The 27,904-nt window shown below is 45.6% G+C and overlaps 7 protein-coding genes and 1 long non-coding RNA gene across 13 annotated transcripts; 6 read left to right on the top strand and 2 right to left on the bottom strand.

The window, feature by feature from the left end:
* The first annotated feature begins 151 nt into the window (after positions 1–151).
* Positions 152–3,050, top strand: LOC112345763 (pentatricopeptide repeat-containing protein At2g03380, mitochondrial-like). Its single transcript, XM_024673100.1, has 2 exons — positions 152–2,950; positions 3,016–3,050. The coding sequence occupies exon 1, from the start codon at positions 165–167 to the stop codon at positions 2,928–2,930; it is 2,766 nt and encodes a 921-aa protein (XP_024528868.1). The 5' UTR covers positions 152–164; the 3' UTR covers positions 2,931–2,950; positions 3,016–3,050.
* LOC9650313 lies at positions 3,024–5,374 on the top strand. Its single transcript, XM_002968476.2, has 5 exons — positions 3,024–3,092; positions 3,144–3,230; positions 3,297–3,600; positions 3,659–3,957; positions 4,016–5,374. Exons 3-5 carry the CDS (start codon positions 3,466–3,468, stop codon positions 5,307–5,309), a joined length of 1,728 nt encoding a protein of 575 aa, XP_002968522.1. The 5' UTR covers positions 3,024–3,092; positions 3,144–3,230; positions 3,297–3,465; the 3' UTR covers positions 5,310–5,374.
* A 57-nt stretch (positions 5,375–5,431) lies between these two features.
* On the top strand, positions 5,432–8,446 carry LOC9650312. Of its 3 annotated transcripts, none has more exons than XM_024673104.1 (19): positions 5,432–5,750; positions 5,812–5,867; positions 5,922–6,026; positions 6,077–6,179; positions 6,231–6,347; positions 6,402–6,590; positions 6,640–6,701; positions 6,749–6,842; positions 6,892–6,979; positions 7,029–7,091; positions 7,145–7,225; positions 7,279–7,385; positions 7,435–7,471; positions 7,522–7,648; positions 7,697–7,762; positions 7,813–7,917; positions 7,971–8,018; positions 8,066–8,250; positions 8,300–8,446. In XM_024673104.1, the coding sequence occupies exons 1-18, from the start codon at positions 5,495–5,497 to the stop codon at positions 8,219–8,221; spliced, it is 1,860 nt and encodes a 619-aa protein (XP_024528872.1). In that variant the 5' UTR covers positions 5,432–5,494; the 3' UTR covers positions 8,222–8,250; positions 8,300–8,446. The 3 variants fall into 3 exon arrangements, with proteins under 3 accessions (XP_024528872.1, XP_024528873.1, XP_024528874.1); XM_024673105.1 differs by having other exon boundaries at positions 8,296–8,446; XM_024673106.1 differs by having other exon boundaries at positions 5,614–5,750; positions 5,817–5,867.
* Positions 8,447–8,560: 114 nt separating this feature from the next.
* LOC9650311 (ferric reduction oxidase 2) lies at positions 8,561–11,665 on the top strand. Of its 3 annotated transcripts, XM_024673103.1 has the most exons (10): positions 8,561–8,843; positions 8,912–9,112; positions 9,318–9,411; positions 9,459–9,650; positions 9,704–9,938; positions 9,989–10,316; positions 10,381–10,624; positions 10,672–11,321; positions 11,370–11,517; positions 11,572–11,665. In XM_024673103.1, the coding sequence occupies exons 2-9, from the start codon at positions 8,959–8,961 to the stop codon at positions 11,510–11,512; spliced, it is 2,040 nt and encodes a 679-aa protein (XP_024528871.1). In that variant the 5' UTR covers positions 8,561–8,843; positions 8,912–8,958; the 3' UTR covers positions 11,513–11,517; positions 11,572–11,665. The 3 variants fall into 3 exon arrangements, with proteins under 3 accessions (XP_024528871.1, XP_024528870.1, XP_002968520.2); XM_024673102.1 differs by having other exon boundaries at positions 11,370–11,665; XM_002968474.2 differs by lacking the exon at positions 8,561–8,843 and having other exon boundaries at positions 8,850–9,112; positions 11,370–11,665.
* Positions 11,666–11,751: 86 nt separating this feature from the next.
* On the top strand, positions 11,752–14,773 carry LOC9650310 (probable ferric reduction oxidase 1). Its single transcript, XM_002968473.2, has 8 exons — positions 11,752–12,242; positions 12,291–12,387; positions 12,452–12,643; positions 12,705–12,939; positions 12,987–13,314; positions 13,384–13,627; positions 13,685–14,418; positions 14,466–14,773. Exons 1-8 carry the CDS (start codon positions 12,080–12,082, stop codon positions 14,627–14,629), a joined length of 2,157 nt encoding a protein of 718 aa, XP_002968519.1. The 5' UTR covers positions 11,752–12,079; the 3' UTR covers positions 14,630–14,773.
* Positions 14,774–15,984: 1,211 nt separating this feature from the next.
* On the top strand, positions 15,985–18,090 carry LOC9631400 (protein DETOXIFICATION 17). 2 transcript variants are annotated; one of them, XM_024673344.1, is made up of 9 exons: positions 16,196–16,439; positions 16,529–16,728; positions 16,790–17,073; positions 17,139–17,225; positions 17,278–17,334; positions 17,392–17,630; positions 17,691–17,809; positions 17,858–17,944; positions 17,991–18,090. In XM_024673344.1, the coding sequence occupies exons 1-9, from the start codon at positions 16,289–16,291 to the stop codon at positions 18,048–18,050; spliced, it is 1,284 nt and encodes a 427-aa protein (XP_024529112.1). In that variant the 5' UTR covers positions 16,196–16,288; the 3' UTR covers positions 18,051–18,090. The 2 variants fall into 2 exon arrangements, with proteins under 2 accessions (XP_024529111.1, XP_024529112.1); XM_024673343.1 differs by having other exon boundaries at positions 15,985–16,439; positions 16,529–17,073.
* Positions 17,819–18,263, bottom strand: LOC112345828. The gene is made up of 3 exons (XR_002992185.1): positions 18,129–18,263; positions 17,979–18,032; positions 17,819–17,931 (listed from the first exon to the last, which is right to left on the bottom strand). It is a non-coding gene; the product is annotated as an uncharacterized LOC112345828 (long non-coding RNA).
* A 105-nt stretch (positions 18,264–18,368) lies between these two features.
* On the bottom strand, positions 18,369–19,872 carry LOC9650309. The gene is made up of 6 exons (XM_002968178.2): positions 19,589–19,872; positions 19,448–19,522; positions 19,155–19,388; positions 19,003–19,105; positions 18,692–18,921; positions 18,369–18,619 (listed from the first exon to the last, which is right to left on the bottom strand). Exons 1-6 carry the CDS (start codon positions 19,843–19,845, stop codon positions 18,412–18,414), a joined length of 1,107 nt encoding a protein of 368 aa, XP_002968224.2. The 5' UTR covers positions 19,846–19,872; the 3' UTR covers positions 18,369–18,411.
* Between the last annotated feature and the right edge of the window lie 8,032 nt (positions 19,873–27,904).

Raw genomic sequence — 27,904 nt, 5'->3', positions numbered from 1 at the left:
CTATATTTTAACTCTTAAAAAAATAAAATATATATTTCTATAAACATTCACACATTATACGAAATTCATATTCTTGTAGAGTCATTGTGTAAGTATAATTCGCTTAATTGTTTACAAAATAAAGCAGGAAACTTAGGGCTCTTGGGCACAATGTAGGGCGTCCCATGGTACGCGCTCCCACAAACACTGATGCAACCATTCCAGTGAGGAAATATTTCGAGCTCCAAGAACGGGGTTGTAGGCCGAGCTTAGCAGCCATTATCTTTGCTCTCAAGGCGTGCAAGCTCTCCAGGGATTTGGTAACAGGGAAGAAGATCCACGGCGATGTGATTCACAGCGGAGATGTCTCCAACCTCGTTGTCGCCAACAGCCTCCTCGACATGTACGTGAAATGTGGCTGTATATCAGAAGCTCGCGAGCTCTTTGACAGGATGGAAGAGAAGGACGTAATTTCTTGGACTAGCATCATTCTCGGCCTCGCCAAGCATGGCTATGGCGATCAAGCTTTGGATTTTTACTCGAGGATGGAGGAACACGGTTGCCCACCTGACCGTGTCACGGTTCTTGCCGCGCTCAAGGCTTGCTCTGCCATAGCCGAGAACGAAGTTAGTGGAGACCGAGCAGAGAAGGTCGAGAGTTTGAGAAAAGGAAAGGAAGTTCATGCTCGGGCTGCTCGAATCGGTGTGGAGTTGGACACTTTTGCTGCGAGCAGCCTGGTGGATATGTACGCAAAGTGTGGACGGATGGTGGATGCTGCAAGAATTTTCGAGAGCCTCCAGGAACTTAGTGTTGTCTTGTGGACGGGGCTGATACTCGGCTACGCTCAAAGTGGTGACGCCGATTCGGCACTGGAGTTTTTCTCGCGGATGAAGGCCGAGGGACACGAACCGGATCGCGTCACGCTTCTTGCTGCTCTTAAGTCTTGCGCGAGCGCTGCCGAGAAGGAATCTCTTGCTGGGAGCTACAAGTTCCTGGAGAAAGGGAGGGCTATCTTCTGCGAGTTTCAGAAAGCCAGGAGCTTGGATCTGTCCAAGGACATCGTTGTGGCGACAACTTTGGTGGATATGTTGTCGAAATGCGGCAGCATGGTTGATGCTCGTCGAGTTTTCGAAAATGTCCAGCACCGGGACGTCGTTTTGTGGAACTCTATCATCTTGGGATACGCACAGAGTGGACAAGCCGAGGTGGCCTTGACGCTTTATTCGCGAATGCGCGACGAAAGCTGCTTACCGGACTGCCTGACACTTCTTGGTGCTCTCAAGGCATGCGTTTCCATGGCTTCCAACGAACAAGGCAAGCGAGAGGCACTGCAAAGAGGCAGAGTTATCCACTCACACGCTGTGAGGTACCGAGACGAGATGGAGATGGTTTTCGAGACGAGCCTGGTGGACTTTTATGGAAGATGTGGGAGATTAGCGGATTCTGTGCTGGTCTTTCAAAGCTCTCGCCAGCATAGAAGGATGGCTTGGACTGCTATCATCTCATCTCATGCACAGAATGGAGACGAAGAATCAGCTCTCGAGCTCTATCAATTCATGCAAGACGAAGGTGGCGAACCGAGCACGGCTGTGTTGGTTGCTATTCTTAAATCTCTGTCCAGTCTCGCGAGCAAAGAAGATGGCAAGCTCGTCGAAGGGAGGTACGGGAAGATCAACACAGTGAAGAGAGGCAGGGAAATTCATGCTACAGCGGCTAAACAAGCGAAGGCTCTGGAATTACCTGTCGCCACAAGCCTGGTCGACCTCTACGCTAAATGTGGATTTACTGCGGAAGCTCGAAAGATTTTCGAAAGCTTGAGAAATGATCTGCGAGACGACGTTGCTCTGTGGAACTGCATGGTGCTGGGATACACTGAAAGTGGTGAAGCCCAGAAGGCACTCGAGCTTTATTCGCAAATGATCCAAGGCCGAGGCCCTTCACCGGATCGTGTCACTCTCCTCGCAGCGCTCAAAGCCTGTGCTTGCTTTGCCGAGAAGGAGCATTCTCACAGCTTACAGTTTCTCAAAGACATCCACGCTCGAGCAGTGAGGTTTTTCGACGTGGAACTTGACACCATGCTGGCAAATACGCTGCTGGATTCTTACGCGAAGAGCCAGAGCACGGTGGATGCTCTTCACGTCTTCGAAAGGATTCGGCAACCCGACGTGGTCTCCTGGAACTGCATCGTTTTGGGATTCCTGGGGAACGGTGAAAGTGAGGCCGCGCTCGAGACTGTGGAACGCATGAGAGAAGAACGAGGCAGCCGCGAGCTCAACTCGGTGACTTATGTCGCAGCTCTCAAGGCGTGCGCTGCTCTGGGAGCGCTGGAAAGAGGTAGACGATTCCATGCCGAGATTTGCAGTGCTGGATTGGAGACGGACACAATGGTGGCAAACTCGCTGGTGGATTTTTACGGGAAGTGTGGAAGCATGGCAGAAGCCGAGGAAGTTTTCCGGAAGATCTCCAGGAAGACCATGGTGACATGGAGTGCTCTCATCTCGGGATATAGCTGCCAGGGAGACACTGATCGGGTTTTCGAGCTTTTCGAGAAGATGAAGCTCCAGGAGAAGGATCTACAGCCGGACGGAGTGACTTATCTCTCGGTTCTCACGGCTTGCAGCCACAAAGGTCTCGTGGAGAGAGGAAAGGAAGTCTTCGAAGAGATGTGGAGGAAGCGCGGACTTCCGCGGGGGGCCGAGCACTACGCTTGCATGGTGGACCTCCTGGGACGAGCAAACCGGCTGGACGAAGCAGCCGAGCTCTTGAAAGAAATGCCGGTGGATGCGAGCGCCGAGAGCTGGATGGCACTGTTAAGTGCTTGCTACAAGTGGAGGAACTTGGAAGTGGGGAAGCTTGCCTTTGAGTCGGTGCTGGAGCTGGATCGAGGGAATGCCTCCGCCTACGTGATGATGTCCAACATCTATTCTTCCTCCGAGTTAAACTCGGTTTGAAGATCACGAGACGAACTCCGGTACGTTTTTCTTCTTCTTCACTTCTTCGTGTTCTAGACAACATTATGATATCTTCTTTGTACAGATGATCCAGGAGAACTTTATCCCTCAGTTTTGCCAGCGCTGGATTCCATCTTTGAGCCATCCCTGCAGTATGAGAAGGTGCCTCACATATAAATCTTTGATACAACTATAACCATGAGTTTTGTACAGGTCGTTTTTACGATTCTGCACTTCCAAGCTTATAGTTCTAACTACCAATGGCTGCAAGGAAGAAGCTGACAAGAAAATAAAACTTTGGTACGTGATCTATGTCTTCCATATGTGAGCCTGACGTCATTTCCTGGTACGCATGGAAAAAGAAAGTTTCCAGGAGCTAGATCACTGGAGCTGTACGGGATGATCTTCCAGTCCATTCGTACAAGAGATCGCTCGGAATTTCAGACAGTGGCTGCCAGAATATGCCACAACGGCTCATTTCCCAGCTGGTTAAAAGGAGATGGAGGAGCGCGAGCCCTAGAAATCCCGAGCGGCGATGGCACGCGACAAGGCGGCCCTGGATTACCACAAGCTCCCTAGGCGGCGCTTGCAGCAGCTGTGCAAGAAGAATGGAATTCCGGCCAACAAGACCAATCTCTTCATGGCGGACGCGCTCGCGGCGCTCTTCAAGGTAAGCCCACCTCATACTTTGGATCCAGATCGATCGAGTTTTGCTTTGATCTGGGCAGGCTCCAGCGAGCCGCGAGAGTGGCAAGGACAAGGATGTGGCTCCTCCAGCCGCTGGGAGAACTGGAAGCGCTGTGGGTGATTCTCAGTCGAGCCAGTGTACCACGGAGGAAAATGCGATCTCGCCGGTGAAAAGCCGCGACGATGAGAAGCGTGACGATGGCGAGCATGACAAGCATAGCTTTTGTACTGCGAGTGATGACAAGGGTGAGTTTGACGACGCGCACAGCGTTGCCGAGGAACCGGACAAGGTGAAGACGTCGATGGATGCTCGAGAGAACTTGGATCATGGTGATGGAAGGTAAGTTTTCTCAAGTTTGCAAAGAGCCTGAATGCGTGTGTTTGTGTTTGTGTGACAGATGCGCAAAGCTAGAGAGATCGCCGGAAGCAATTGAGCTAGACGACGAAGATCATCCTGAGAAAGCAGTCGCGGAGGTGGATCGACAAGATGAGAAAGATGTCGAGGTTCCAACGTTTGCTGCCTTGGCAGAGGCTTCTCACGATCAAGCACAGGGTGGCAAAGCGTTAGAAATGGGGGCGCAAGAAACTCCGTCCGCTGCTCGAGTGGAGATTAAGACAACCGAGAAAGGTGGCGAAGTCTCGGAAGTAGTGGAGGCACGACAAACTTTGCCTGCTGTGATTAAGGCTTCTCACGAGCAACAGGACGAGAAAGTTCCAGCTGTGGAGGTTTCTCGTGATCAGAATCAGATCGCAGTTGTCACCAAAGAGAAGGTCCTCGTCGAAGCAGTGACGGCTGTCGCTAAACAGGAAGTTGTCAGTGAAACGAAGGTCCTTTCCGACGCAGCAGTGGTGGCTGTTGCCAAACAAGGAGTTGTCATTGAAACGAAGGCCCTTCTCGACGAAGCAGTGGGTGTCGCTCGACAAGAAGCGAAAAAGAAGCACCATGTCTACGAATCAGTGCCCAAATTCGCAGCTGAAGAAGCAGCACTGGGGAAAAGTGAAGATGATCTATCTCCAGCAGCTACTGATATCAAGGAACTCTCACTTCCAACTCCAGACGCAGTAATTACCTCCGAGCTCAGCGAGTCGAAAGGCTTCATTGTGGAAGGCAGAGTTGATCAAACTCTTGAGGCCTCCGAGAACCAAGCCGTAGCTATGATTGTCCAGGAACTCGAAGTTCAAACGGATACTCCCGCTCCAACGCTTGATCTTCCAGAGGAGAGCGCTGTCCAGATGATCGAGGAACTCACGCAAGCCACCGACGAGGAACTTGGATCCGAGCACCTCAAAGCGATGCTGAGAAGAGCAATGGAGCGATCAAAGTCGCGGAACCAGTACAAGAAGGGCCCGGTGTTCCTTCACAAGAGATCAACCATGGAGAAGGTGCTGGAGAGAGCCAGGAAGAAGCGAGCAGAGTGCCTGGAGCAGCGGAGATTCGAGGTGGGTCACAAGAGCAGTGGAGACGATCACGATAGCCCGAGTGACGATGATCCAGCTCCGGAAGCTCCAAGAGGAGGAGTGATCTCGAGCAAGGCTGCTCGCATCCAGCAGAAGCACCGAGAGCAGTTCAAGACGCCGATCAAAGGCAAGTCCCACCGCAAATCCGAGGCCGATTTCGTGAAGCTGACGAGCGCGCGGCGCCAGGAGCTACTGCGATCAAAGCGCGGCATGAAGAACATCGTAGATTCTTGAAGTTCGCGAGCTAAGAAGATTTAGTAGACTGGAAAGGAAGAATATATCGTATTTATGTGAATAGATATGGTTTGTATAAAAGGTGACGTTGCATTAGCGGTAGGGACTCATGTAGTTCTCTATAATTTAGGGCTTTGTCGAGCGACGCAGTGGGTTTTGTATCGAGTTCTAGCATCTGCACAGCTATGGCGGCCAGGGATGTGCGCGCATTGTCGCCAAAGCCTTGGAAGCGTAAGCACAGGAAGGCGCTGGCGCCGGCAGCGGACAGCATTGAGATTTTCGAGGGGAAGCCGACGGTTCCAGCCCCGATCTCGCTCGAGATCACTCCGGCGGACGGGAATGGCTACCTCCGGATCGTCTGCCAGGAGGAGGTGGAGTTCTTTGTTCCTAGGAAGATAGTGGAGCAGCTAAAATGCGTCGATGTTATTCTTCGCGGAGAAGGTTCGTCACTTTTCTCTTTGGATTTTCGTTCTCATTGGTGGTTTTGTGTCTTTCTTTCCAGTGCAGTTTAGAGAAAGATTGGAGAATGTGATCCGATTCCCAGATTTTCGCTACGAGGTAGTTCTTTTTTTTTCTCTCTCTCATAGCGAGATTTTTCTGATCAACTTCAAGGTGTTGGAAGCTGTAATGCGGTTCGTTTTTATAGAGTACATTGACAGTCTTAAGGCAGAGAAATATTGGGGACAAAACGCCCCGCGAGTAACGTTTCAGTTCGAGGTAAAGTAAGCTCAGTTCTTCGCTTTTATCATTCATTTCTTTTTTAAAAGGTAGAACCAAGCCAAGTGATGGAAATTGTTCATGCTGCTCATTTTTTTGGCATAAAAAATCTTCTAAAGGTTGCTGCGGCGATGATTGCTCACAATCTAAAAGGTCTGTGCTAGGAGGATTTTCCTGTTTGATCAATTCGTGGCACTTGGACAGATGTACCGGATGTCTCGTCAATGCCACCAGACTTAGCATGGTGTGTTGCGGAGCAGTTTTCCGCGCAAGACTTATTTTACGCTGAAGAAAGGGATGATTTTTTATCTCTGGGTCTTGGTATGCCTACAAAGGAAACGCTTCTTGCTTGCTAATTAATTCGGCATTTAACAGATACGAGAAGTCTTTGGGAGGAAAACTGCAAGAAAATGATGCATGACGATGCAACAATGTCAATTTGTTCGTTGGAGCACTATCCAGCGTACGACGAATGGATCACCTCAGACAGGCCACCTCCAACTTCATGGAAATCACTATATATGTCAATTTATCTCCAACAGTTAGCTGATCGACAGGACGGAGGTACGCATGAAATTTTTTCTTTGTGGCTTTTCTTGAAAAGAAGTTCTAGGCACAAACGATAGCTTCATTGCTGAAGTATCGCACAAGGGAAAGTGGGTGTACACGCATACAGTAAGTTTGGGTTTATCAAAGTGCAATACTGTTTTGCTCGTTGTCAGATACGGTCCGCATTCTGGGAGTGGATAATGACAGGAGAGGGCAGCTTGTCGTTCGACGTATATATGGCTCAATTTCCAGCTCTATTCTCCCTTTGTGAGCATAGCGTTACGTTCCGAGCGGGTATTTACAGTAACTGTTGCAGGCCTTGCAAAGGTTCAGCTAGGAGATAATGGTCTTTATGTTGGCAAAATATTAGCAGAAATGCAGCTTCTCCAACTGCTAGATATCAGGTAGCTTGTCACCTTTATAGCCTTTTGCTAAAAGTTTCTCAATGCATAGTGAGACAGGCTTTACAAAGGAAGCGGCAGTAAATTTGAGCCTTTCTCTTCGGAAACATAGCAGGTAGCTATTCTCTATGTGAAACAGCTCGTTTTCTTATTTTTTCACGTTGTAAGGCTCCAGGTACTTCGCCTCGCTTACAACTGCATCCTGACAGAAGGATTCACAGCTATCGCTCGGGCCCTTGAGTTTGCAAGGTACGCAGTATACTGTGATTTTTCTTTTGGAAAAAACTTGCATTTTACTGTAGATCTCTGAAAGTATTGGATGTACGGGAAAATGGTATTGGAAAATTCATACCTGAGGAAGCACTTGCAGCTTTAAAGTACAGTCGACTGAAGGAGCTTCTTTTTAACGGTATTGATTTTTGAACATTGGTCGAAGTTTCTTTTTCGTACATCTACAGGAAACTGTAACACGGATGCTATTCAAGAAGAGCGCTTGTTAAGTAGATCTTCCTTCTATGTCTTGGTTCTTATCTACGTTTATACAGAGTAGCGAAACCAATACTTGATGCTGTACCGACACAGTTGAAGACTCTGCGGTTGCAGCAGTGCTGTCTCTTAGACGAACATGCATTTTTCTTGGCAGAGGGACTGAGAAAACATGCTCATATTCAGGTAAAAGTTTGAACAACATCGCTCTAAGCGCTTTTGTGATAACTGCAGGCACTTGATTTAAGCGACAACAAGATCACTGCGGCAGGGGCTTGTGCAATTCTTTTGTGGCTTCAGGTTTGTGGCGTGTCTGATGCTCTGCAAAAGAAATGCATACCGATTTTCAGGAAAACACGTCTTTGCTGGAGTTGTCTTTTGCTAACAACAACGTCCAGGACTCGTGTTCCAGAGTGCTCTGCGCGGTTATGCAAAACCACTCTTCTTTACAACGGGTATATGTGTTTGATATCGCGCAACATCTTGACGTCACGCTGTCGTGTTTCAGTTCTCGTTGATGGGCAACTACTCATACGGTGAAGAAAATCTTCCAGAGGTCCTACGCAAACGCTTTACAATTCTGTCTCTTACGCCCGACTGCAGGTCCTTCACGCTGCTTCGTGTCGAGGGAACGCGCTGCTTGCATCAGAGCACAAGAGATTTACGTTGGATCTACGCAGCACCGACGTGTCGTATGCGAACAGAGCAAGGATTCTCCGCCAGGCCGTCCAGTTCACATCACTAGATCTTTTAATTTGACAACGAAAACGATGGCCACATTTATTCTGGTTAGTGGTGCGCTTCCACTTGATTTGTGAGTAACACCACATCATCCAGGTGCGGACCTCCGATAGTGGCGGTCCAAGCTCTACTCAGTGCGTTTGCTGCCAGCCTACCACAACACACTCGAGAGAAAACGACTGGTATTGTGATGTTGTTGCTGTTGCTGTTACTTCCTTGGAACTTAAGCATGCATCTCTGGTCTTGTCGCCTTTCTTTTTGTTTCTATTGCCTGACTGGCGCTTGACTGCTTAGTCTGTGAGTGCATGCATGCAAATCACGGCTCAAGCACACGCTTAGCGCAGCATAGCACACGTAAGGCACGGTGTTTTTGTTGTTGGTGCATGGGCCCGGGTCCGGAGATGGTTTTTTCGATTCGGCTGGCTAACGTTGACGGACGCAATGTTTGCTCATTCTTTTCAATCATATCGATGGTACCGATGGTGGTGGTGGTCCTTATATGGTACACACTAAAATCGCCAATCAAAACCATGGAAAGCAGCGCACGGTTATGATCTCTGGTTTTGTTTATATACTTGGATCCGTGTGCAATGTTTTCTACAGTGGCATGATGCTCGTCGCTAGGCAACACACTCGCGCCGTGAGTTCTCAGATTACTGCTCGCTCTCCTCCCTCACTCGTTTGCTTTTCCCCTTCCTTGTTTTGCAGTGTACTTTTTGAAGGGATTCATCCGTTCCTCCCAATTCATCGGTGGCATGGCTGCTCTCTCGAGGGTCGTGTGGCGGCTGCTGATGCTGCTGCTGTTCGGAGGATGGATTTTGATGTGGGTGATGCGACCAACCTCCGCCTACTCCAAGTTCTGGCAGTCGTTCACGAAGGATACCACAACGAAAGCTTATGGAGTCGCAGGTAAACATGTTGAGTGCTTCTTGTGTGTGATCGATCGCATTGTGGCTCGTCTTGAGGTTCTAGCCGAGGAAACTCTCATGCTTGCAATTATTGAGTATAGAAGTCCTGGTGCTCTTTCATTCTCTTTGCATTGCTGCTGGTAGAACAAGAACGAATATATCTTGCTTGTGAGGTCACAAGAGTCGGCTGACACAGGTCCTGGCAGGGTCCTTCACACTTTTTTATTCGGCTCCCGTCGTCATCTTGGCTGTGGTTGGTGCGATTTATCTTCAGCTTTCCAAAGACGACAGCACTAGGAGGTAGATCCTCTTTTTGAATTCACGCTTAAACTAAAGTTTTAATCCAGGAGGGATGGAGTGCGAGTAAATCCATTTTCTTTCCCTGCTGTAGTTCGAGGACCACTTGCAGTTGCCTCTGCGGCGGAGCTTACATGCCTCGTTCTCTTCGTGGCTCTTCTCGTGTGGACACTATCGGAGTACTTGAGCACAAAGTTTGCTAAAATCACTCCTGCTTATCTGCACAAGCACCAGTTAAAACTGTGAGGAGTTATTCTGTTTTGAGTGCTTCATACATAACGTGTTTCCTTTTCAGATGGGAAAGAAAATTGGAGATGGTTGGAACGAATTTGGGACTCGTCGGCATTGTCTGCCTTGCATTCTTGTTCTTTCCAGTTGCTCGAGGCTCGGTGTTTCTTCGTTTGTTAAATGTACCCTTTGAGCACGCGATTAAGTATCACAAATGGATTGGACACATTATGATGGTGATTTGGACAGTCCACGGACTGGTTTTTGTGATCTTCTGGGCTGTCACTGGCAAGATGACAGAGGTAAGCAGTTTGCTTTAATCTTCGTTCTTACATTCTCGTCAAACTCTCAGCTTGTTCAGTGGAAGAAAACAGAAATAAGCGGCCTTTCTGGATTGTTTGTATACATTATCGGCGTGATTATGTGGATGACATCTCTTGGCCCAGTTCGAAAGAAGAAATTTGAGCTTTTCTACTACACACATCAGCTCTATATTGTATTCATTTTGACCTTTGCATTACACGTTGGAGACAGGTTATTCTGTGCGGTTGTGGGTGGCATCTTGCTGTTTCTGCTGAATCGGTTTCTGAGGTTCATACAGTCACGCAGAATCGTAGACGTCTTATCAGCTCGAATGATGTCTTCGGAAACGATGGAACTTACTATTGCAAAGCATCCGAGTAAGTAGCTTTCTGCTTGTTTGTTCTCTCTGGACCATCTTTTACGAACGCATTTTTATGTCAGGTCTCGCATATAATCCGGCAAGTTTCATTATGGTGAACTTCCCTGTCGTGTCTCCACTGCAATGGCATCCCTTTACCATCGTATCTTCGTCCAAAGTAGACACGGAGCATCTTTCGCTTTTGATAAAGTGTTACGGAGGCTGGACGCTGACACTCAAGGAGTACTTAAAGAACGCCGACACATCGCATATAGTAGAGGCTGCTGTTGAAGGGCCATACGGCCACGACATGAGCTACGTCGCTCGGTAAGGCTTTCAGTTGGGAAGCATAAATCTGACTCAACTTTTTTCAGCTATGACGTTCTGATTTTTGTCGCCGGGGGCAGTGGAATTTCACCATTTATTTCCATTATAAAGGAGCTCCTCTATGATATTGAAAACCAGAAAGTTTTGGCACCTGAGGAGATCATTCTTCTCTGGGCCGTGAAAAAGTCCGACGACCTCTCTGTCCTACAGCTCATAACACCAGACTTTGCTAGCCGGTTGAAGATCGACGTCCAAGTTTATGTCACCCGAGAGGATGGCCCCGAGTTGGAGAAGCCTCAGACGACAGCAAGCACCATCATTTTCAGCACCCGAAAGTCTCAACCGAGGAGCATATCTGGGTCCGAGGGGATCCAAAATGGGATGCTCCACGCAGCGCTGGTGTTGGCATCTTCGGCAGGCTTCCTGTTCGTCATTGGCATCCTCGAGAGATTCGTCGTGTATCCGGTCGACCACAACACCTCGGACGTGTTTTCTCGCTCGCTGGGTGGTCTTTTTGGATACATAGCAACCGTGATTGGCGTCGTTGTCTTTGGTGGAGGAACTCTGGCCCTTTGGAATCGGCTGGCAAGAAGCGACAAAGGCGTGAACAAGAAGCCCGAGAGGATGCTTTCAACAATATCTAGCCAACCGACTCATCCTTCGCAGGTCCACTATGGGAGTCGTCCACATCTTCCAGGTTAGAGTCTAAAGTTACTCGTTCCTAGTACTTACTCTGGCTGATCAGATGTGTTCCATGCGTATGCGAAGCGACTGCAGGGATCCAAAGTTGGAGTTTTTGCGTGTGGACCTGTAGAGATGCAACGCACGGTGGCTTCGCAGTGCCAGGCACCGAGATTTAGTTATCATCCATTAAACTACGACCTGTAATACAGGTACCATATTTTTTACACTTACATTACAGGGAATCTTTGAGACCCCTTTTGCAGTGTCTCAAAGTTACAGAAAACGGTCTATTGAGCCTTGCCTTTATCGAGGCCGATAGTGGAAGCGTTAAGTATGATAATTCTTTTTTTTTTTTTTCTAGTTTTTGTGTTTTAAACGACTTTGCATTGCGTACTGACCTTCCAGCGAAAGAGAAGTTTACGTTTAAGTTTGCTCACACGGGCTCGCGCGTGGTGCCACGCTAGAAACATGCGCGCTTGTAAGCTAGTTGTTCTCGCTCAATCCGTTCGCGACTTACGAGGCTCATTTGGATTAAACCAAAAGTCAGCACTGGAATCCAGGCGGCCCGGGAGGCAGTTTTCCCACCCAGTTGTTAGCGGGATATGCAGAACATGTAATGCAAGCTGTGGTAAAGTTGAGTTATATATTACGAAGTCAAAACGCTGCGCGACAAGAACAACACAGTAGGCAACGTCCTCGCTTGTATATAATCCCGCTTCTATCAGGTAGCTTTAAGGCTCGCTCGCTAGTTTGGAATTACATCTAGCAGCCATGGAGAGCGCGAGGCACGGTGGAACAAAAGCAGTGCTCAAGTTCTCTGCGATAGTCGTCCTGGTTTTGTGGACGTTCTTGTGGTTTATGAGACCATTGGACGCGTATCAGAAGTTTTGGACCCCCGCGCAGGCTCAAACAAGGACCAAAGCATATTACAATGGTAAGCAGCTTCTAAAGTTTCTATGGGTACCATTAACGACCCTTGCAGGACCGCAGATCGTGGTATATTGCGCTCCGATCATTTTCGCGGGGATCGCAACGGCTCTGGCTTATCACCACAAGAGAAAGCAGGCCTTCAAGATCAAGTGAGTTGTATCCGCGAGATATTCTCCCTCCAAATTCTTAGGAACTTTTGCCTGTTCTGAGCAGGAACAGCAGCTTACGAGCCTTCAGGAGCAATCCAGAAACATACCCACTATTCATCAGGGGACCACTTTCGATTGTTTCAGCGGCGGACTTCCTTTTCTTATGCGCTTTGGTGCTCTTTACCGTCTACACCTTCACGGCTTACTACATACGATCGGTGAACTCAATAAATCGAGCCAAGCTTCGTGAGCCCTTGTAAGTAACCATGACCACGGTTCTTTGTTCTCCTCAAAGATGTAATGTTTGCTTACCTCAGGTGGCACAAGAAGCTAGAGATAGCAGCAGTGGAAGCGGGTCTAGCTGGTCTCTTTTGCATGGCAATCCTGTTCTTCCCAGTGACTAGAGGCTCTACACTTCTCCGACTTCTCAACATTCCTTTTGAGCACGCAGTCAAATACCACATTTGGATTGGAATCACCATGCTGGTGGCTTGGACTGTTCATGGGCTGTTGTACATAATCTACTGGATAATCGAGAAAAAGATCCACGAGGTATGTGTTCCGGAAAAAAGAGCTTTTTTCACTAGTGTTCTTCGCAGCTCTGGGCCTGGCACAGCGACGAGATAAGTGGCTTGTCTGGACTCATTGCGTTGATAATTGGACTAGTAATGTGGGCGACTTCTATCGGCTGGGTTCGCAAGGCAAATTTTGAGCTTTTCTATTACACCCATCATCTATACATACTGTTCATCCTCTTTTTTGGCTTGCACCTTGGAGATCGATTCTACGCTATGGTTCTGGGTGGCGTCATGTTATTCGCCGTAAATCGACTCTTGAGATTTGTGCAATCTCGACAAAAGGTTGATGTCATGGGAGTAAGAGTGCTGAGCTCTGAGACCATTGAGCTCGTGTTTGCAAAGGAACCAGGTAAGTTCATAGTTTTAAACTTTTCGTCATGTGAATTCCAACTAGAAAATCTGTCATGATTTTGAGCAGAGCTACATTACAGCGCAGCTAGCTTCGTTTTTCTCAACTTGCCAGCCATCTCCAAACTCGACTGGCATCCTTTCACGGTTATTTCCAGCTCCAACGTCGAGACCGACCGTCTTACACTACTGATAAAAAAGAATGGAGACTGGACCTCAAAGATCATTAGCATGATCCAAGATAATGGAGGATCGCTGCAACTTGAGGCTGGAATAGAAGGTCCTTATGGCCACAACTTGGACTACATATCAAGGTAATAGTTCTCATGGTTTTAGTACTTTGACAAAAAAGCTGGCCTTGATCCTTCCAGATACCAGGTACTAGTTTTCATTGCTGGAGGAAGTGGCATCTCTCCATTCTTGTCCATGCTCAAAGATATCCTCTACAGCATCCAAGCAAAGTCTCTCACGCCACCCAAAGATATCATCCTCGTCTACACAGTCAAGACGTCGGACGAGCTCCATATCCTCAACTCGATCACTCCAGCTCTGATCTGCCCAGAGTTTGCGCACGCTCTCAACATCGAAGTCCAAGCGTATGTCACCCGCGAGCAAGCAGCAGACTTGGAGCAAAACAACGCCGGCCCGAAAGAGATCCAGCTGCTCAAAGCTCCGAGCATAAGAAAAGGCGGCCCAGTGCTGATCCACGCCGAGCCATCTCCAAAGTCCGTGACAAGGTATGCTGCTCAGCAGCTGCGAGCAATTTCTCCACCTTTGGCTGGGAGTGGCGTCGTCGAAGCGGCCGTCATCTTCGCGTCCTTCTTCGGGTTTATGTTCCTGGCCGGGATCATTGGCCGCTTCTGGATTTACAGTCACTATACTTCCAAGGACAAGGACTTTGATCGATCTCTTGGAGCACTCCTAGCTTTTCTCGAGTCACTCTTTGGTGTTATAATTGCTGGAGCAGCCATTGCGTACGTTGCAAACTCCGTCAGGAGGAAGAGGCAATGGACGCCATCGCCCACAACAATGACCAATGTGGGATCTCCGGAAGAAAGCCTCAAGCCTGTCAGCGTTCACTATGGACATCGTCCAGATTTTGCGAGTAAGTTTTCGTCATGCTTTTATCTAATCTATTTTCTTTGTTACCAGGTGTATTTGCTGGTCTTGCCAAGAGCACCATTAACATGAATGTGGGAGTGTTTGCTTGCGGCCCCATGAGCATGCAGGAAGGCGTTGCAGCGTTATGCCAGGAGTATAGAAAAACTGCTGAGAACGCGACCTACAATTATCATTCGCTGAATTTCGACTTGTAGGCTTGAAAATGCGATTGGTCAACAGGAATCTCACCGGACTAGAAACCTCTCCATTCCAATAGCAAGAGATGCATATGCCAGGATACAAAGTCAAACCATAACTACCAATGTAAATAGGAACTGAAAATAAGAAAGCATAGCACTTAATTCTGTAAGCTTCCTGTTTGGTGGTGGCAAGTAATGGCTCATGCAACTCTAGCAAATGCAGAAATTTTTGGTGCGCATCTAGCACAAAAACATCCAGAAAAATCCTAGGTTTTAGTATTTAAAGTTTGCTTCATGTGTGAACAAGCGTTTCCAAAGGAATCCTGCAACATATCCACTTTGCATCAACTACTTTATTTTGGTGGCATTGCCTAAACACAGTGAAAAAAGTTTACAGAGCTAATCTTTATGTAAGTATAACACAATCGTAAGACCCTTGATTGAATTCAATCATATTTCCCATGTCACACAGGAAGATGAAGATAGCAGGACTGCCGGGACAAGCGGGACTGTTTTGCATGGTGATTCTATTCTTCCCAATAACTAGAGGATCTCCACTGCTCAAAATCCTCGAGTTCGTGCTTCTATGATGCAGATGGAGTGATGTACGCAGGTTACTGGTAAGAAAACATAAACTCGCTCTCGCCAAGTGTGGATGTCCAGCTCGAGCTCGAGAGATCTTCGACGACACGATCACCAGGACGAACAGTTCGTGCGACGTAGTGCTGTCGCATTGATTAGATAAATGCGTTTAGCTGCGTTTGACCATCCAAACCAGTAGAAAGTTGGCAAAGGTCGCCTTGGTTGAATATACACTCTGAGTCTCTAAATAAATTCATTCATTTATATATTATTTACATGGTCTAAGAAGCATGAGAATGGTGGATTCAAATACAAGAAATACAGGGAACTAGGAAGATTGAAGTGGAAACAAGCAGATAGAGAGAAGTAAAGTAAAATAAAATCGTATGCTCCCCAGCTGGATACAAGTGGAATGTTATTTAGAGAATTTATGTACATTTGCGTCACTATCAGATTCCATTCCAATTCCTGACTGAAGACTAGAGGGACCAAGAGTGATTGAATTTGCATCTATTGTATTATATTCTTTTTTGAGTAACCTAAAATAATTTTGGTTTGCTTAATTAGTATTTTTGAATAATCCAATTGATCAATAATTATAAACAGTTTATAAGTTATAAATCAAGATTAACTTTATTGCATAATTAGCCATGAATAAAAAGAATATACTGGGAAATGTTTAGGAAAGTTTTTAAATTATAAACATGTTTATAAATTATAAATACATGATTAATATAAATTAATAACAACCATTAAATGGTAAAATATTCTAGAATATCATAAAATATAAAGTTTCAACACTTGGGATTATAGAGTAGAGAACTGTTATGTTAACAAAACACCTAAACTATCTTGACCAGGCATTGCATGAATACTACTTTTTGAATGGGCATGCTAACACCCATTAATGCATGGCCATGACGCTCTCGATCAATACACTTGCGGTCTTCTAGTTCACAGCACACACACAGAAGGACAGAGGGATTAGATGGACGCCAAGGGCGGCGAGGATCGCCAAGCGCAGCAAAAGGAGACCAAGGAGGCCAATAACTTCACCTTGGATCGAGTGCGAAGCGAGGCGGCCAAGCAGGCATGGATAATCTTCCCTCTGGCGGGATTCAACGTCGTGCTCATCGCCGTCCAGCTCGTCTCCATCATGTTCGTCGGTCACCTCGGAACTCTGGAGCTCTCCAGCGCCGCCATCGCCACTTCTCTCTGCAACGTCTCGGGTTTCAGCCTCGTGGTAAGCTCAGATCTGAAAAAAGAAAAAAAAAAAAAGGACAGAAAACTTACACATGTTCGTTGACAAAATTCTCTCCCTGATGTGAAAAGATCGGCCTCGCCTTTGCTCTCGACACTCTGTGCGGCCAAGCCCATGGAGCCAAGCAGTATCACAAGGTCGGCGTCTTCATCCAGCAAGCGGTGCTCGTTCTCGCTCTCATCTGTATCCCAGTGTCGCTGCTCTGGATCAACTTGGAGCCTTTGCTTCTCTGGTGCCGCCAGGATCCGGAGATTTCCGCCGGAGCTCAGAGGTATGCCAGACGTCTTGTTCCAGGCCTGTTTGCCTACACCGTCTTTGAGCCCATGGTGAAGTTCTTCCAGACGCAGAGCAGGGTTCTTCCTCTCTTTTGGTCGTCCATCTTGGCGCTACTCTGTCATATCCTCCTGTGTTGGATCTTCACATATAAACTCGGCATGGGAAACGCCGGGGCCGCGGTGTCTCTCAGTATCACGTACTGGCTGCTTGTCTTCTTTCTTGTCACTGCCGCTGCGGCTTCTCCAACGTTTGCCAATTACTGGCATGGTTTCACCACGGAGGCCTTCCATGGCATCTCCCAGTTCTTGAAGCTCGCAATTCCATCGGCTCTCATGGTCTGGTGAGTGTCTCGCTCTTTTGATAACTCCATTCTTTCTTGGCCTCAATGTGGAATGTTGGCCGCAGCTTGGAGTGGTGGGCTTTCGAAGTTCTCATTCTGTTCTCCGGTGTTCTTCCGAATCCGGCGCTCCAGACGTCAGTGCTCTCTATTGTGTAAGTGTCTCCGCAGATGTTTTGCTCTCACTTCATGAGTTTCACGTCACAGGATGGGAATTATCAACCTCTGGATGATCCCCTCGTATGGGATAAGCGCTGCTACGAGGCAAGTTTAAGTCTGAGTGTTTTACGTCTTTTCCTCTAAACCTTTGTTGCGATGTAGCGTGAGAACTTCCAACGAGCTCGGAGCTGGGAACCCACTCGTAGCACGTTTTGCTTTCAGAGTAGCAGTGCTCATTTGTTTAGTCTACGCAACCTTGGCAATGCTGGTTTTGCTGCTCTCCAGGAACGTCGTGGGACACGCCTTTAGCAGCGACAGCCAAGTTGTGTCCTACGTTGGAAGGATGATACCGTTTGCGAGCGGTTTCGTCATCCTTTCAGCCCTCCACAGCGTTGGTTATGGTTCGTATCATATGCCCAGTGGGATAACGGCGAAACTCAGTTCCTTTCCTGTTGTTGCAGGAGTCGCTTCCGGATGTGGATGGCAATCCATAGCAGCACTTGGAAACATTGGAGCGTATTACGTTGTGGGGTTGCCTTTATCGTATGTGCTGGGATTTGTCTTTCATCTTCGAGTAGAGGTTCGATGAGTTGTTCACGCTTGGAGCTTTTTCATCTTGTGTGCACAGGGACTGCTCTCCGGATCGTTGTTTGGATTTCTCGTACAAGCTCTCGTGTTTTTCGTCGCTGCCTTCAGCACAAACTGGGAAAAAAGAGTGAGTGAAGAAAAAGTTGTCCTAAACTGATTACCTGCTGTTGCAGGCGCTCCAAGCAAGAGATCGACTGGGTTTATCGGCACCACTCCTGGAAGATCAAGTATAGAAATATACACAAGTTTTATCAATTTAAAATGATTTTTAAAGGCCGCGAGCAAAACAGCAGCGACTTTATAGTCCATACCACGAGAAGCACGATGGCGAAGCTTTAATGCATCACATCGATGGGCATGTATGCACTAACATCCCATGCACGCAATGCATACATACATCCAATAAGCCGTTTCAGCTCTGGAGTTGGGACCACGAAAAGTTAGTATGCTTACCGCAACATGAGCTAAAGTTCCCCGTTCAATGCTTTTAAAACCTGGAAAGATGTGTACGGGTACTATAGTGCATTAAGACGTAACAATACGCTACCTGGTTTTGGGAAGCACAAAGCTTCTGCTTGTGCTGCGTGCCGTTTCTCAATCAAACGTATAGACAGGTTTTTGCCACCTGAGGACTTTCTTCTCGTCGTCTGTCAGGCTAAGGTCCCCGGGGTTCTCTTTAAATGTCTGTATGACCGTTTTTGCGCCGGAGAGAACCAGCCGATCTACAATAAAAAGCTGGTAATTGTTATGAATAACAGGGCCCAGGATGTCACTGAAATTAGATGAAGATGCAATCTTATATCTGCAAAAGAAAAGAGGGGGCAATGAAAGAAAAGATCACGACCACAGTTCAGCAAAAATCCAATCGAAGTACCTGGATCCCAATGGATCAAAGTAGCCCGGTTTTCTCTCGTTGGACGCAACGTAGAGTGTCCGTCCCCGTGATACCCAGGCGGATATCCGCCGGAGAATTGCTTCTGGCTGTGTATCTCTGTCTAGGTGTGGAAACTTGGTCTTTTTCTCCCCCTGCCCGTCTTTTCTAACCTTCAGCACGTCTCCTCTCCGGACATGCATCGCATCATAGTCCCCAAGACGTTGCTGTATCTGGATGCGCCACAAGCAAGCAAACTTAGTCCATCTATCTTAAGTTTTCCGAGAGAGAAATATAAAACAAAACGTAAAGACCTTTTCGGCAGCCTCACGAAGTTGCTTTGCGGCCATTGTTGGAAGATAGGCGTATGGGAGCATCACGGCGGAGCGGTTTTTCCTATCCTTGCATTCCACAAACCTGGAAAAAAAAAACTTGTAAGAAGGGTTAAGAACAGGAGAAAGCTTACCATGCAAGCGAGTTGGCTGTCCGATTAATGATCAATGCATGCGAGTGTAGTGGACTTTGAGAGATCTCTTGACGAGTTAATCCATGAACGTTCACCAGAGCATGCTCGACGCTACGCGCTGCTCGTAGTGAAGAGATCCATTCTCTGGAGCTGTCCGTGATGACACGAATTCCAGTAGAGGACATGAGATCCAAATCGTACAAAGCCTCCACAGCACACTCTCTCGAGTCCCAACTGGATCAAGCAGACGTCCAGCTTATAGAAATTCCAAGAAACTGAAAACGTAGCTTCACCTGGAGGACGTCCCAGGAAGCATTCGATCGTTGTGCTTTCCAACAATGCAGATCGTCGAAGGAAGCACAAATGTCCTGGCGAGCAAATCCACACAAAGGACTAAGAAATCTAGAAAATCTAGAAGGGGAGAGGATTCTTACCTGTTTAGATGAATCGCCTCCTCCAGAGCGCAGCGTAGGCTGGATTCTTGGTGTCCCAGACCTCCACAGACCTCACACATCTTACCAGGGCAATCAATTCTGGATCCCCAGTACAGATACCTCGTGTGGCCGCTCCCGGCCCCCTCATTTTCCTTGCTCATCCACATTGCCCACACGACGAGAAGCGCCATCGCCGCAGCTGCGCACAGCAAATGCCTGCGCAGGACAAATGCCCTGGGCGCCTTCGAGCGCGCCATACCTCCCAGCTCGGGAGGGTTAGGGCTCGGTAGCACAATTAGTTAATTTTAATGATTATCTCTGATGAGATAGTGGTTCCTAGGCCAGAGAATGGGTTTGTAGTGCCAAAGGAGGAAAGTTGCGTGACATTTACAAGTGAAATTAGCCATCAACACTCGTAGAGGGAGTTGGAACTCATTGCCTCCCTTGAAATTTAAAGTCCCACCATAAAATTCAATGCGGGAATAAGAGACACAAAAAGATCACAAGAACCATACATACTATAGAAAAGCAATGGTTGTGAGCCTATTTTCTTGGTTTGAGCCAGACCAGATCATCCAGTCATGGAAACAAGTTAAAGAGAAGAAAGGCCATGCCTGATCTTATAGCTATATTAATGTGCTAGCAAATGCGGCTTGAAGCAATTCTTTTCTTGGCTATTCTATATACAGACCAAATAGGAATATATTGATGTTATTTATCCCAATATTTCGGTAGATTCTATAACCATCTAACAGTAATAATTAACAATTAATGGACCATTAACCACCATGGATCAGTTAATCTAATTAAATTAAAAACTCGATCTCATTTTTCTAAATTTATTTTATAATTTTTTTATCCACATACTATCACTCGCACCCAGGGAAGCGTCGGATCGACGCAGCTGTTGAACGATTCCACTGCCATCTCTTCACATCCAGCTGCGATCCCTTACAACACCAAGCATCGATCGTGGCATGGTACCTCTAGGAAATATAGGATTCCAGATCGATACGGAGCATGAGTCAAACAACCTTGAAGAATCCCTGGAAACTTGGGATGTCCATAGAGCCATGGGCTTTTGCATAATCCAGTCCCCCCCTTGTTTCCCCAATTGTATGATCGCTGTGGAATGCCATAGAATCCAGGAGTGACCGCGGACTGGATTCTTGCAGATGAGGGAGGTGGCAGATGATACTCGACCTGGCCATGCAGCAAACATCATCAAAATATTTCACTGGAAGAAATAGCCACCAACTCATGTTTTAAAGGTTTAGTACAAAAAGATTTATTCGAAAGCTGTCAAACTTTGGCCCACAACGCCCTTAGAATGTGATGTTCAAGTTTGCCAGATCCCATAGTTGAGATTCCTGAACAAGTTAGCAGCCGTAAGTACTGTACACCTCATTTGTGAAGGCTATAGTTTTGAACACAAATCTTTTTTCTTGTTATTGCTAACAATGAAGTGCCTTGGTGAAGTCTCAAACTCCTAAGGATTTCAAAGAATAAAAATGTATGGTAGAAGCCAAGGTGGTCTAGCTACTAATCAAGAAGGTGCTTAGATCAAATAAGCTTACTGGAGCACCTCCGAACTTAAACGAATGGTCTTGGATATTGTCATATTGATTGGAAGAAGAAAACATAGCTTTCTGCAGAGTTTTAAGTAATTTGAATTTGAGTGGACACCAGCACCTTAGTTTGGCAAAACAACAATCATGAATGGTATTGTTAGATAGTAGAGAGATGATATAGTAGTGGTTATGCCCACATGGCAGTAGTTCTATATATATATACCCATTCATATATAGTGATATAGAGTTCTTTCCTCCTCATTTGTGTCCACATCTCTCCACTTTCATGGTATCAAATCCCTCTTGATCCTGCATATGGCATTTGCTAGCTAGGAGGCCAGTGATGAGAAGGAGGATGAGCCTTCTGATTGCAATCTCTATTGCAATACTTGGGATAGTTGAGGTGTTGAATGTGTTGGGTGCTTGAGGCGTTAGATCAAGGTAGCAAACTGTGCAAAAGCACTAACAAGCAACAAGAAGCAAAAAATAAAGATTGAGAGATTTCAACAGCCTAGATTTAGAATTATGTCAAAACTCTAAACATTGCATACAATTCTTTGCAAGACTTTTCAGTTAGGAAGAGAGATTAAGTGCCAGTTAGTAGAGGATGTGGAAGTGTAGCAGTTTAAGGCCAAGACCACATTAAGCAAGAGTGTGTGCAAGCAAGGCTGAGACCAAGAATAGAATAGGTTATGTGGGGCATTAGATATATCCACCTTCAAAGTCATCAACTTCTTCACCCGTTTCTTTTTACCGTATTTGAACAGCAGTAACTATGTCTTGTGGTGTTGCAACACTTTATCACCAATTAATACATGAATCAACAATTGATAAAATAATTGCATCCCATACAAGCTAGAGGAAAGTTAAGTCTCTAAAAAATCAAAGGATATAAGTAACACTCAATAAAACCAAATAACATACCTCTTATACACACTTTAAATATGCCTGTACCAGCCATCCGGAAAATTCTTCACTGAATTAAGAGATTGATACATTGCAGTGTAGGCATATAGCTCTATACCTCACCCTTGAAGTATAGCATCAGGTTTTGCAATGCTAGATCAAAGTAAAATTATTAATACGAGATGTACTTATGAACAGCCACCACTAGTTCCAACTACACAACCATCCTTCATGTCAACAGTCTAACATGTATTTGGGGGGGTATAATAATACATCTGGAAGCATAAGACCACTTGGGAAATAGAGGATGCATTGCTTACCTACTCTTTCCTCATTTTCCTTGAAATTGAAGCTCCCTTATCTCCGTTCAATGGGGAAATGCCTAAGACTTCCCATGTATCTACGACTTTGCCTCTTATGCAACGCTGGCCAGGTGGAAGATGCCTTGGCTTTCCACATGCTATGTCTGCAATTCGATCTCGTTGGCCTCTTGGAGAACCAGGTAATTTTCTTTCCCTAAGGGAAAGAAAACAGAATGTGTCCATGCTTCTAATCCCCAAGCTTGCAACTAGATTGGTTCCAATCACACATTGCCTTATTCATGCAGAAGCCTCCTCCTTGGAAACTTGTGTTGATCAACAAAGTCTGCTGCAACAACACATTCAGACTTTCATGAGAAATCTTGAAAAATCATCTTCATACCCATTCGCATTGGACAAGTAGAACGGTGACAAGCTTATCCCTGGTATATAAACTATTGTCGAAGACCACACAAAGTCATACTAGTGAGTACACAGTGGCTCCCGCAACAGATCATCCATATCATGCCTGGTATCATTAAAGCACACTAGCCGTGTGTTGAGCTCATACCGCTATATATTTGAGCTTATAATTTCTAGCCTCTCTGATGGTAATATGAATTTAAACTTAAAATATTTTAAATTCATTAGAGGTGTTTAATGAAATTTAAACTGAAATTTAAAGATGAATAGTATTCTTATTACTAAAATTCTAGAAAATTCCTAGAATAAAAATATTCACTATTAAGCATTTATAATGGCAAAGTCTAGTTATATGAGATTGCCATGCAATCCTAGAATTGTTTATAGTCCTTCAATTTTAAGGAAATCAATGAAAATGAAAATATTTCTTAGAACTCATCTACGTTTTCAATGCTCTTGACGATTCCCCTTGGCATTCTCCTTTCACTGATTGCCATCACTCTAGAGCAGGATTAGAGAGCTTAAGATTGAAAAAGCCTGGAGCAAAGCCAAGTTGGCCTCCAAGTTGCTCTTGGGAAAATGGAATGCATTGGAGGTTAACGTAGTTTAGGAATGTTGCTAACATATGGTTTGCAAAAAATAGGCAAAATCATGTGAAAGATATAGAGTTCACTGTTTTGGAAGTAATCAAACTAGCCGGGAGGCCACAAACTAGGGGACTAGATGCCTTCCCCTCGAGCTTTTGATTCGATCCACTCTATATGTTCCAAATACCATCCAAAATTGGAATCTAAACCGTTAAAAAAGCGTAAAAACCAGAGCCCTAACAGCCAACCTATTTTGTACAGGTTGCCATTTTAATTTCTAGATTTAATATTTGAGGGAAGGGAAGGTGATCAAGGACATATAACAATGCTACAAAGGTTCATATTTCAATTACAGGCTTTTATCCATGTGCACAACTAAAAAGCATGACACTCTAATCTACCTTTCTCTCTCATCTCATATTCATTCTCTCTTTTGCTGCTGGATCTTCTTTATTGCCGTGAGTATTCCTCTTGCTGCTAGATCCTCTCTATTTTCCAAAAGTTTTTCAGGCATGCATGCCTGAAAATATGGAATGTGGTGGAGACTTTATTCTTTCTCTTTAGAAAATGCTATATTACAAATTCTAGCTGAAAGAAGGCTCTTTCTTCGTGCTGCATTTGCCAAGAGCTTGTGATATGCTCTCTAATTAGCAGCCATACAGCTTGAACAAAGTTTGCGTGGACAATCTCATCCAGCTGGAAATCTCTCGTCTTTTCTTTCGTGCGGCTACGTGTCTCAAAACAAGATAGAAAGGCAAGCTGCTAATTTTATGTCCCATAGAATTCATTGCTGGAAGATATATAAAGAGTTTCGCTTGAAAGCAGAACTAGGAAATATATTTGGGCCCATGAGGAACTATGTAGGCGATTTCCCAAAGATTTTCTTCTCGACCAGCAGTGATGATGATACTTTCGTCTTAGCTAGCAGCCAACTAGAGTCAGGGTCCACTTCGCATGAACAAACAATCCAATGGGAAAAAAAACATTTCTAGCCAACAAAGTGTTGTGAAGTGTCATTAATATATGACAACCGGCGAGACATGAAACTTTCCAAAAAGTCGGGCAACTCTTCTTTCCCTTCTTCTGTGCTACTTCTTTAAGATCTAACACAAATGTCCTCAAGCTTGGAAGGTACAGACTCCTCAGTTTTCCTCTCTTTTTTAGCTTTGTTTTGTTGTTGGTTGGGGAGATCGAATGGGTCATTGATCTGCTAGCAAGAAATTTCTCGATAGAAACACCTATATATAAAATGCAAGAAAGTAGCAGTGAATTTACAAGAAGCTACCAAGAACAGAACATATATATTTATATATGTACTAGAATAAGTAACGTCATGAAGTTTCAAGGGATTGGATGGAAACGAGCTGTGGTTTCATGGAGGTGTCAAATTCCAAGTTGCTGCAACACACCTTTCTATCCAGCATGTATAGCTTCACAACGATCTGGCAGGCTTTGAATGGATTCTAAAATACTACTAAGATATCAAACCGCAACAGCTGTGAAGCTTTGGTTGAAATGTCCAACCCAAAGCTGTGTGCACTACTTCTAAAGACACAAGAATTGTCTATATACTTACAAAAGGCTGTCCTTTTCTTTTCCGATAAAGGTCCTCGCAGCTCCAGCCTCCAGGAGACAAGACAAGAAAGACGGATCTTTGATGTTCGCCCGCGATAAAAAAATATAAGGGAAAAAAAGTGTTGGACACTAGGAATCGCCAGTAGTAAAGAATCGAGCTACACTATTGGATTGGACAAATCGTGGATTCCAACAAGTAGAACTTGTTCTAGATAACTTCTTCCCACAAACAAATGAATGAATGGATGGTTACAAAACTTAATAATAAATTCATTTATTTCTTTTTCCTTTTTCCTATCAGAGAGAGTACCATTATACGACTCATAAGATGTCCTGTAGCCGGGCCTTCTTCTGCTTCTGCTGCTGCTGCTGCTGCTGCTGCTGTAAGTTGGCATAGCACTGCTGCTATACTTGTGTGTGTAAGAATTCGTAGAGCGTAGCTAAGTGTAGACCATCCATACGACACCCGATCAGCCAAGAACACATTCAAGGTTCCGGAAAGCGATTGCTCCTCCAGGCCACAAAAAAAGATGCTTCCTCTCTTCCCTACTCTTCATCCAGCTCCAGAAATCTGTGAATTAAAAGACAAAGCGGACGGAAGCGCGGCCAGCAGCGGCGGAATGGATGGATTCATTCAACACGGATCCAGAAATGTTCACAAAATAAATGTAGAAACGAGAAAAGCACACAAAAACAACGCACAGAGATGAATGCGTTTCGTGGTGTTCGTGCGTGCATGCACACATAGTCGCGTACGGATTGTCTGGGGGCGCCCGTACGACGCTGACATAGCCCTAAAATCCGAGAGAAAGTACCCCACTCCACAGTGATGGTGTTTTTGTGGGGTCGTTGCTAACTGTCGCTGTTGAAATGAGTGCTGCCTGGCGAGCTCCCAGTTCACGGACCCTGGATCGTTTACTATAAGCTAGACTTTGTTTTTCTTTTCTATACTGCCACCTTTTACTGTGCTGCGATAGCGATCGATCGATAGAGATGATACAAGATACTTCATCTTGCGTATTCTCTCTCTCTCTCTCTCTCTGTGTGTGTGTGTTTCTCTGTGCGTGTGGTGGTTTTCAGTTGGGTGTCTTTCTCGCGAAGCAAACAACACCAGGGGCTATTTCCTCCAAATTCTGTCCTCTTGTGCATTGATTCGGAGAGTGATCCTACATATCCTTTTCCACGAGACAATGAAAGAAACAAAATAGAAAACAAGAGAAGATACATTGGATCCAAACAGACAACATGAGAGAAAGATAATCTTCAATCTCGGCCAATCTCCACCGTCGAGAACGTTTGGACCAATCGTACGGTATAGATTAGGCTTTTTCCTTTCAACATACTAGCTCCTACATTCCTTTTTATGCCTATGTTGTAGAACCATGCAAGTATGTAGTTTTTATTGCTCCAATGGACGTGACGTAGCATGGGCGTCATGGGAACAAGGAAAAGTTGGCGCAACTTTGTTGCGTACTTCACACGAGAAACGAAACAAGGCTAGTGTTTCCTTCTTCCTTTTTCTAAAACTTAAAAATTCCTTTTTTAAGATTTTGCGACACCTTTAGTTGCAAGGGGGATCTCTGCAGGAGATCTCATTGTCTCACTTTGAATCCTTCCGTTTTGTTTGTGTTCGTCAAAATCAAATGGATCAGCGATAGAATATTGCTTTAAGTCGCGGCTTCGCGTGTTGTTTTCCTCGAAAACTCTTGTCAATGTCACGAGAAGAACTCCTTTTCTAAAAGGACGAGCGACTTTGTCCCGCAAGTGTACGTAGGACGATTAAATCAACTATACTGCTTTTTAAGGTTAAGCTATAGATAAGCACGGAGGGAATCTTCAAAGTACTGATGATGCGTGAGCTCGTTTTTCTTTGGTGCATGAATGAAGCCACGAAGTCGAGCAAGCAAGCAGCAGGGGATTACAGCTTATAAAACAAGAAATCGCCTCGATCCAAAAGACCGGGCTTGAAACATCCGAGATTCCGGTTGATTCGATCGATCCAGCCAGGAGGAGCCCCGCAAGAACGAGACACTACGTACAACATTGATCGCATAGAAAATGAGTTTCGATTCGTTACTGATATAAATCTTGTCTCATCGTGATCATTGCTTTGGGTTCTCGTGGATTGTATCAAACAACATGATAATCCCCAGGGCGACCTTTTCAAATTCAAAGCCAGCAAAAGATACGCTCAAACACCAATCTAGTAACATGTGCGGCCAGATAGTCTTTGTGTACAAACTGAGCAAAAACACCTAAAAAATGATTAGTTTAAAAGGATCATGACATGTTCCACCCCAACCAAGTTCCTCCTCCCCAAAGCCACTTTGTTTTCTTGTTTTCTAGCTTTAGGGCAGTGTGCATGCACGAAGCCGCCACCTTTTCGCACTTCCATGGGTCAAGATTTGTATATAATAGAGGAAGAAACTCCTTAACAGGAATGTGGACTGGAAGCTTGAACGAGAGAACCTCTCCGCCTTTATAAAGTTGACGCAGCACAAGCCCCACCATTTTCGCGGTAAGTGCGAGGCGAAGGCATCTCAGGAATCCTCGAAAAAGAGAACACTGCAAGTCCAAAAGCGCTTACTTTTTTACCCCTTCAAACGAAGAATAATAATAAAACAAATGGAGGCTGATTAATAATAATACATGCTTTTGAGGTCTTTTGGCGCCCACCTGGAGGCATAAGACCACTTTGATTAAAATCGACCGTATGATGTTCCAGAGTTTGCTATCGACAGGTGCCCGAATATTCGCCTTGGCCGAGTCAGTTTTTTGGTCACCAAAAGCGACAGTGCAAGAAAAAAAAAAAAAAAAAAATTGGAGCGGTACGGAAGGCGTGCATTTACCGCGGACAACGACGGAGTTTAAACTTCGAAATTTTATCTTGCAAGGTAAAATAATATGGATCAACTTGGTGATAAGTACTTCGGTACTTAGTAAAAGAGAAGGAGA

This window comes from Selaginella moellendorffii, unplaced genomic scaffold (assembly GCF_000143415.4).
Source record: "Selaginella moellendorffii unplaced genomic scaffold, v1.0 SELMOscaffold_10, whole genome shotgun sequence".
Lineage (NCBI taxonomy): Eukaryota > Viridiplantae > Streptophyta > Lycopodiopsida > Selaginellales > Selaginellaceae > Selaginella > Selaginella moellendorffii.
The sequence above is the reverse complement of the archived record's forward strand: the minus strand, read 5'-3'. Positions and strand labels throughout refer to the sequence as shown.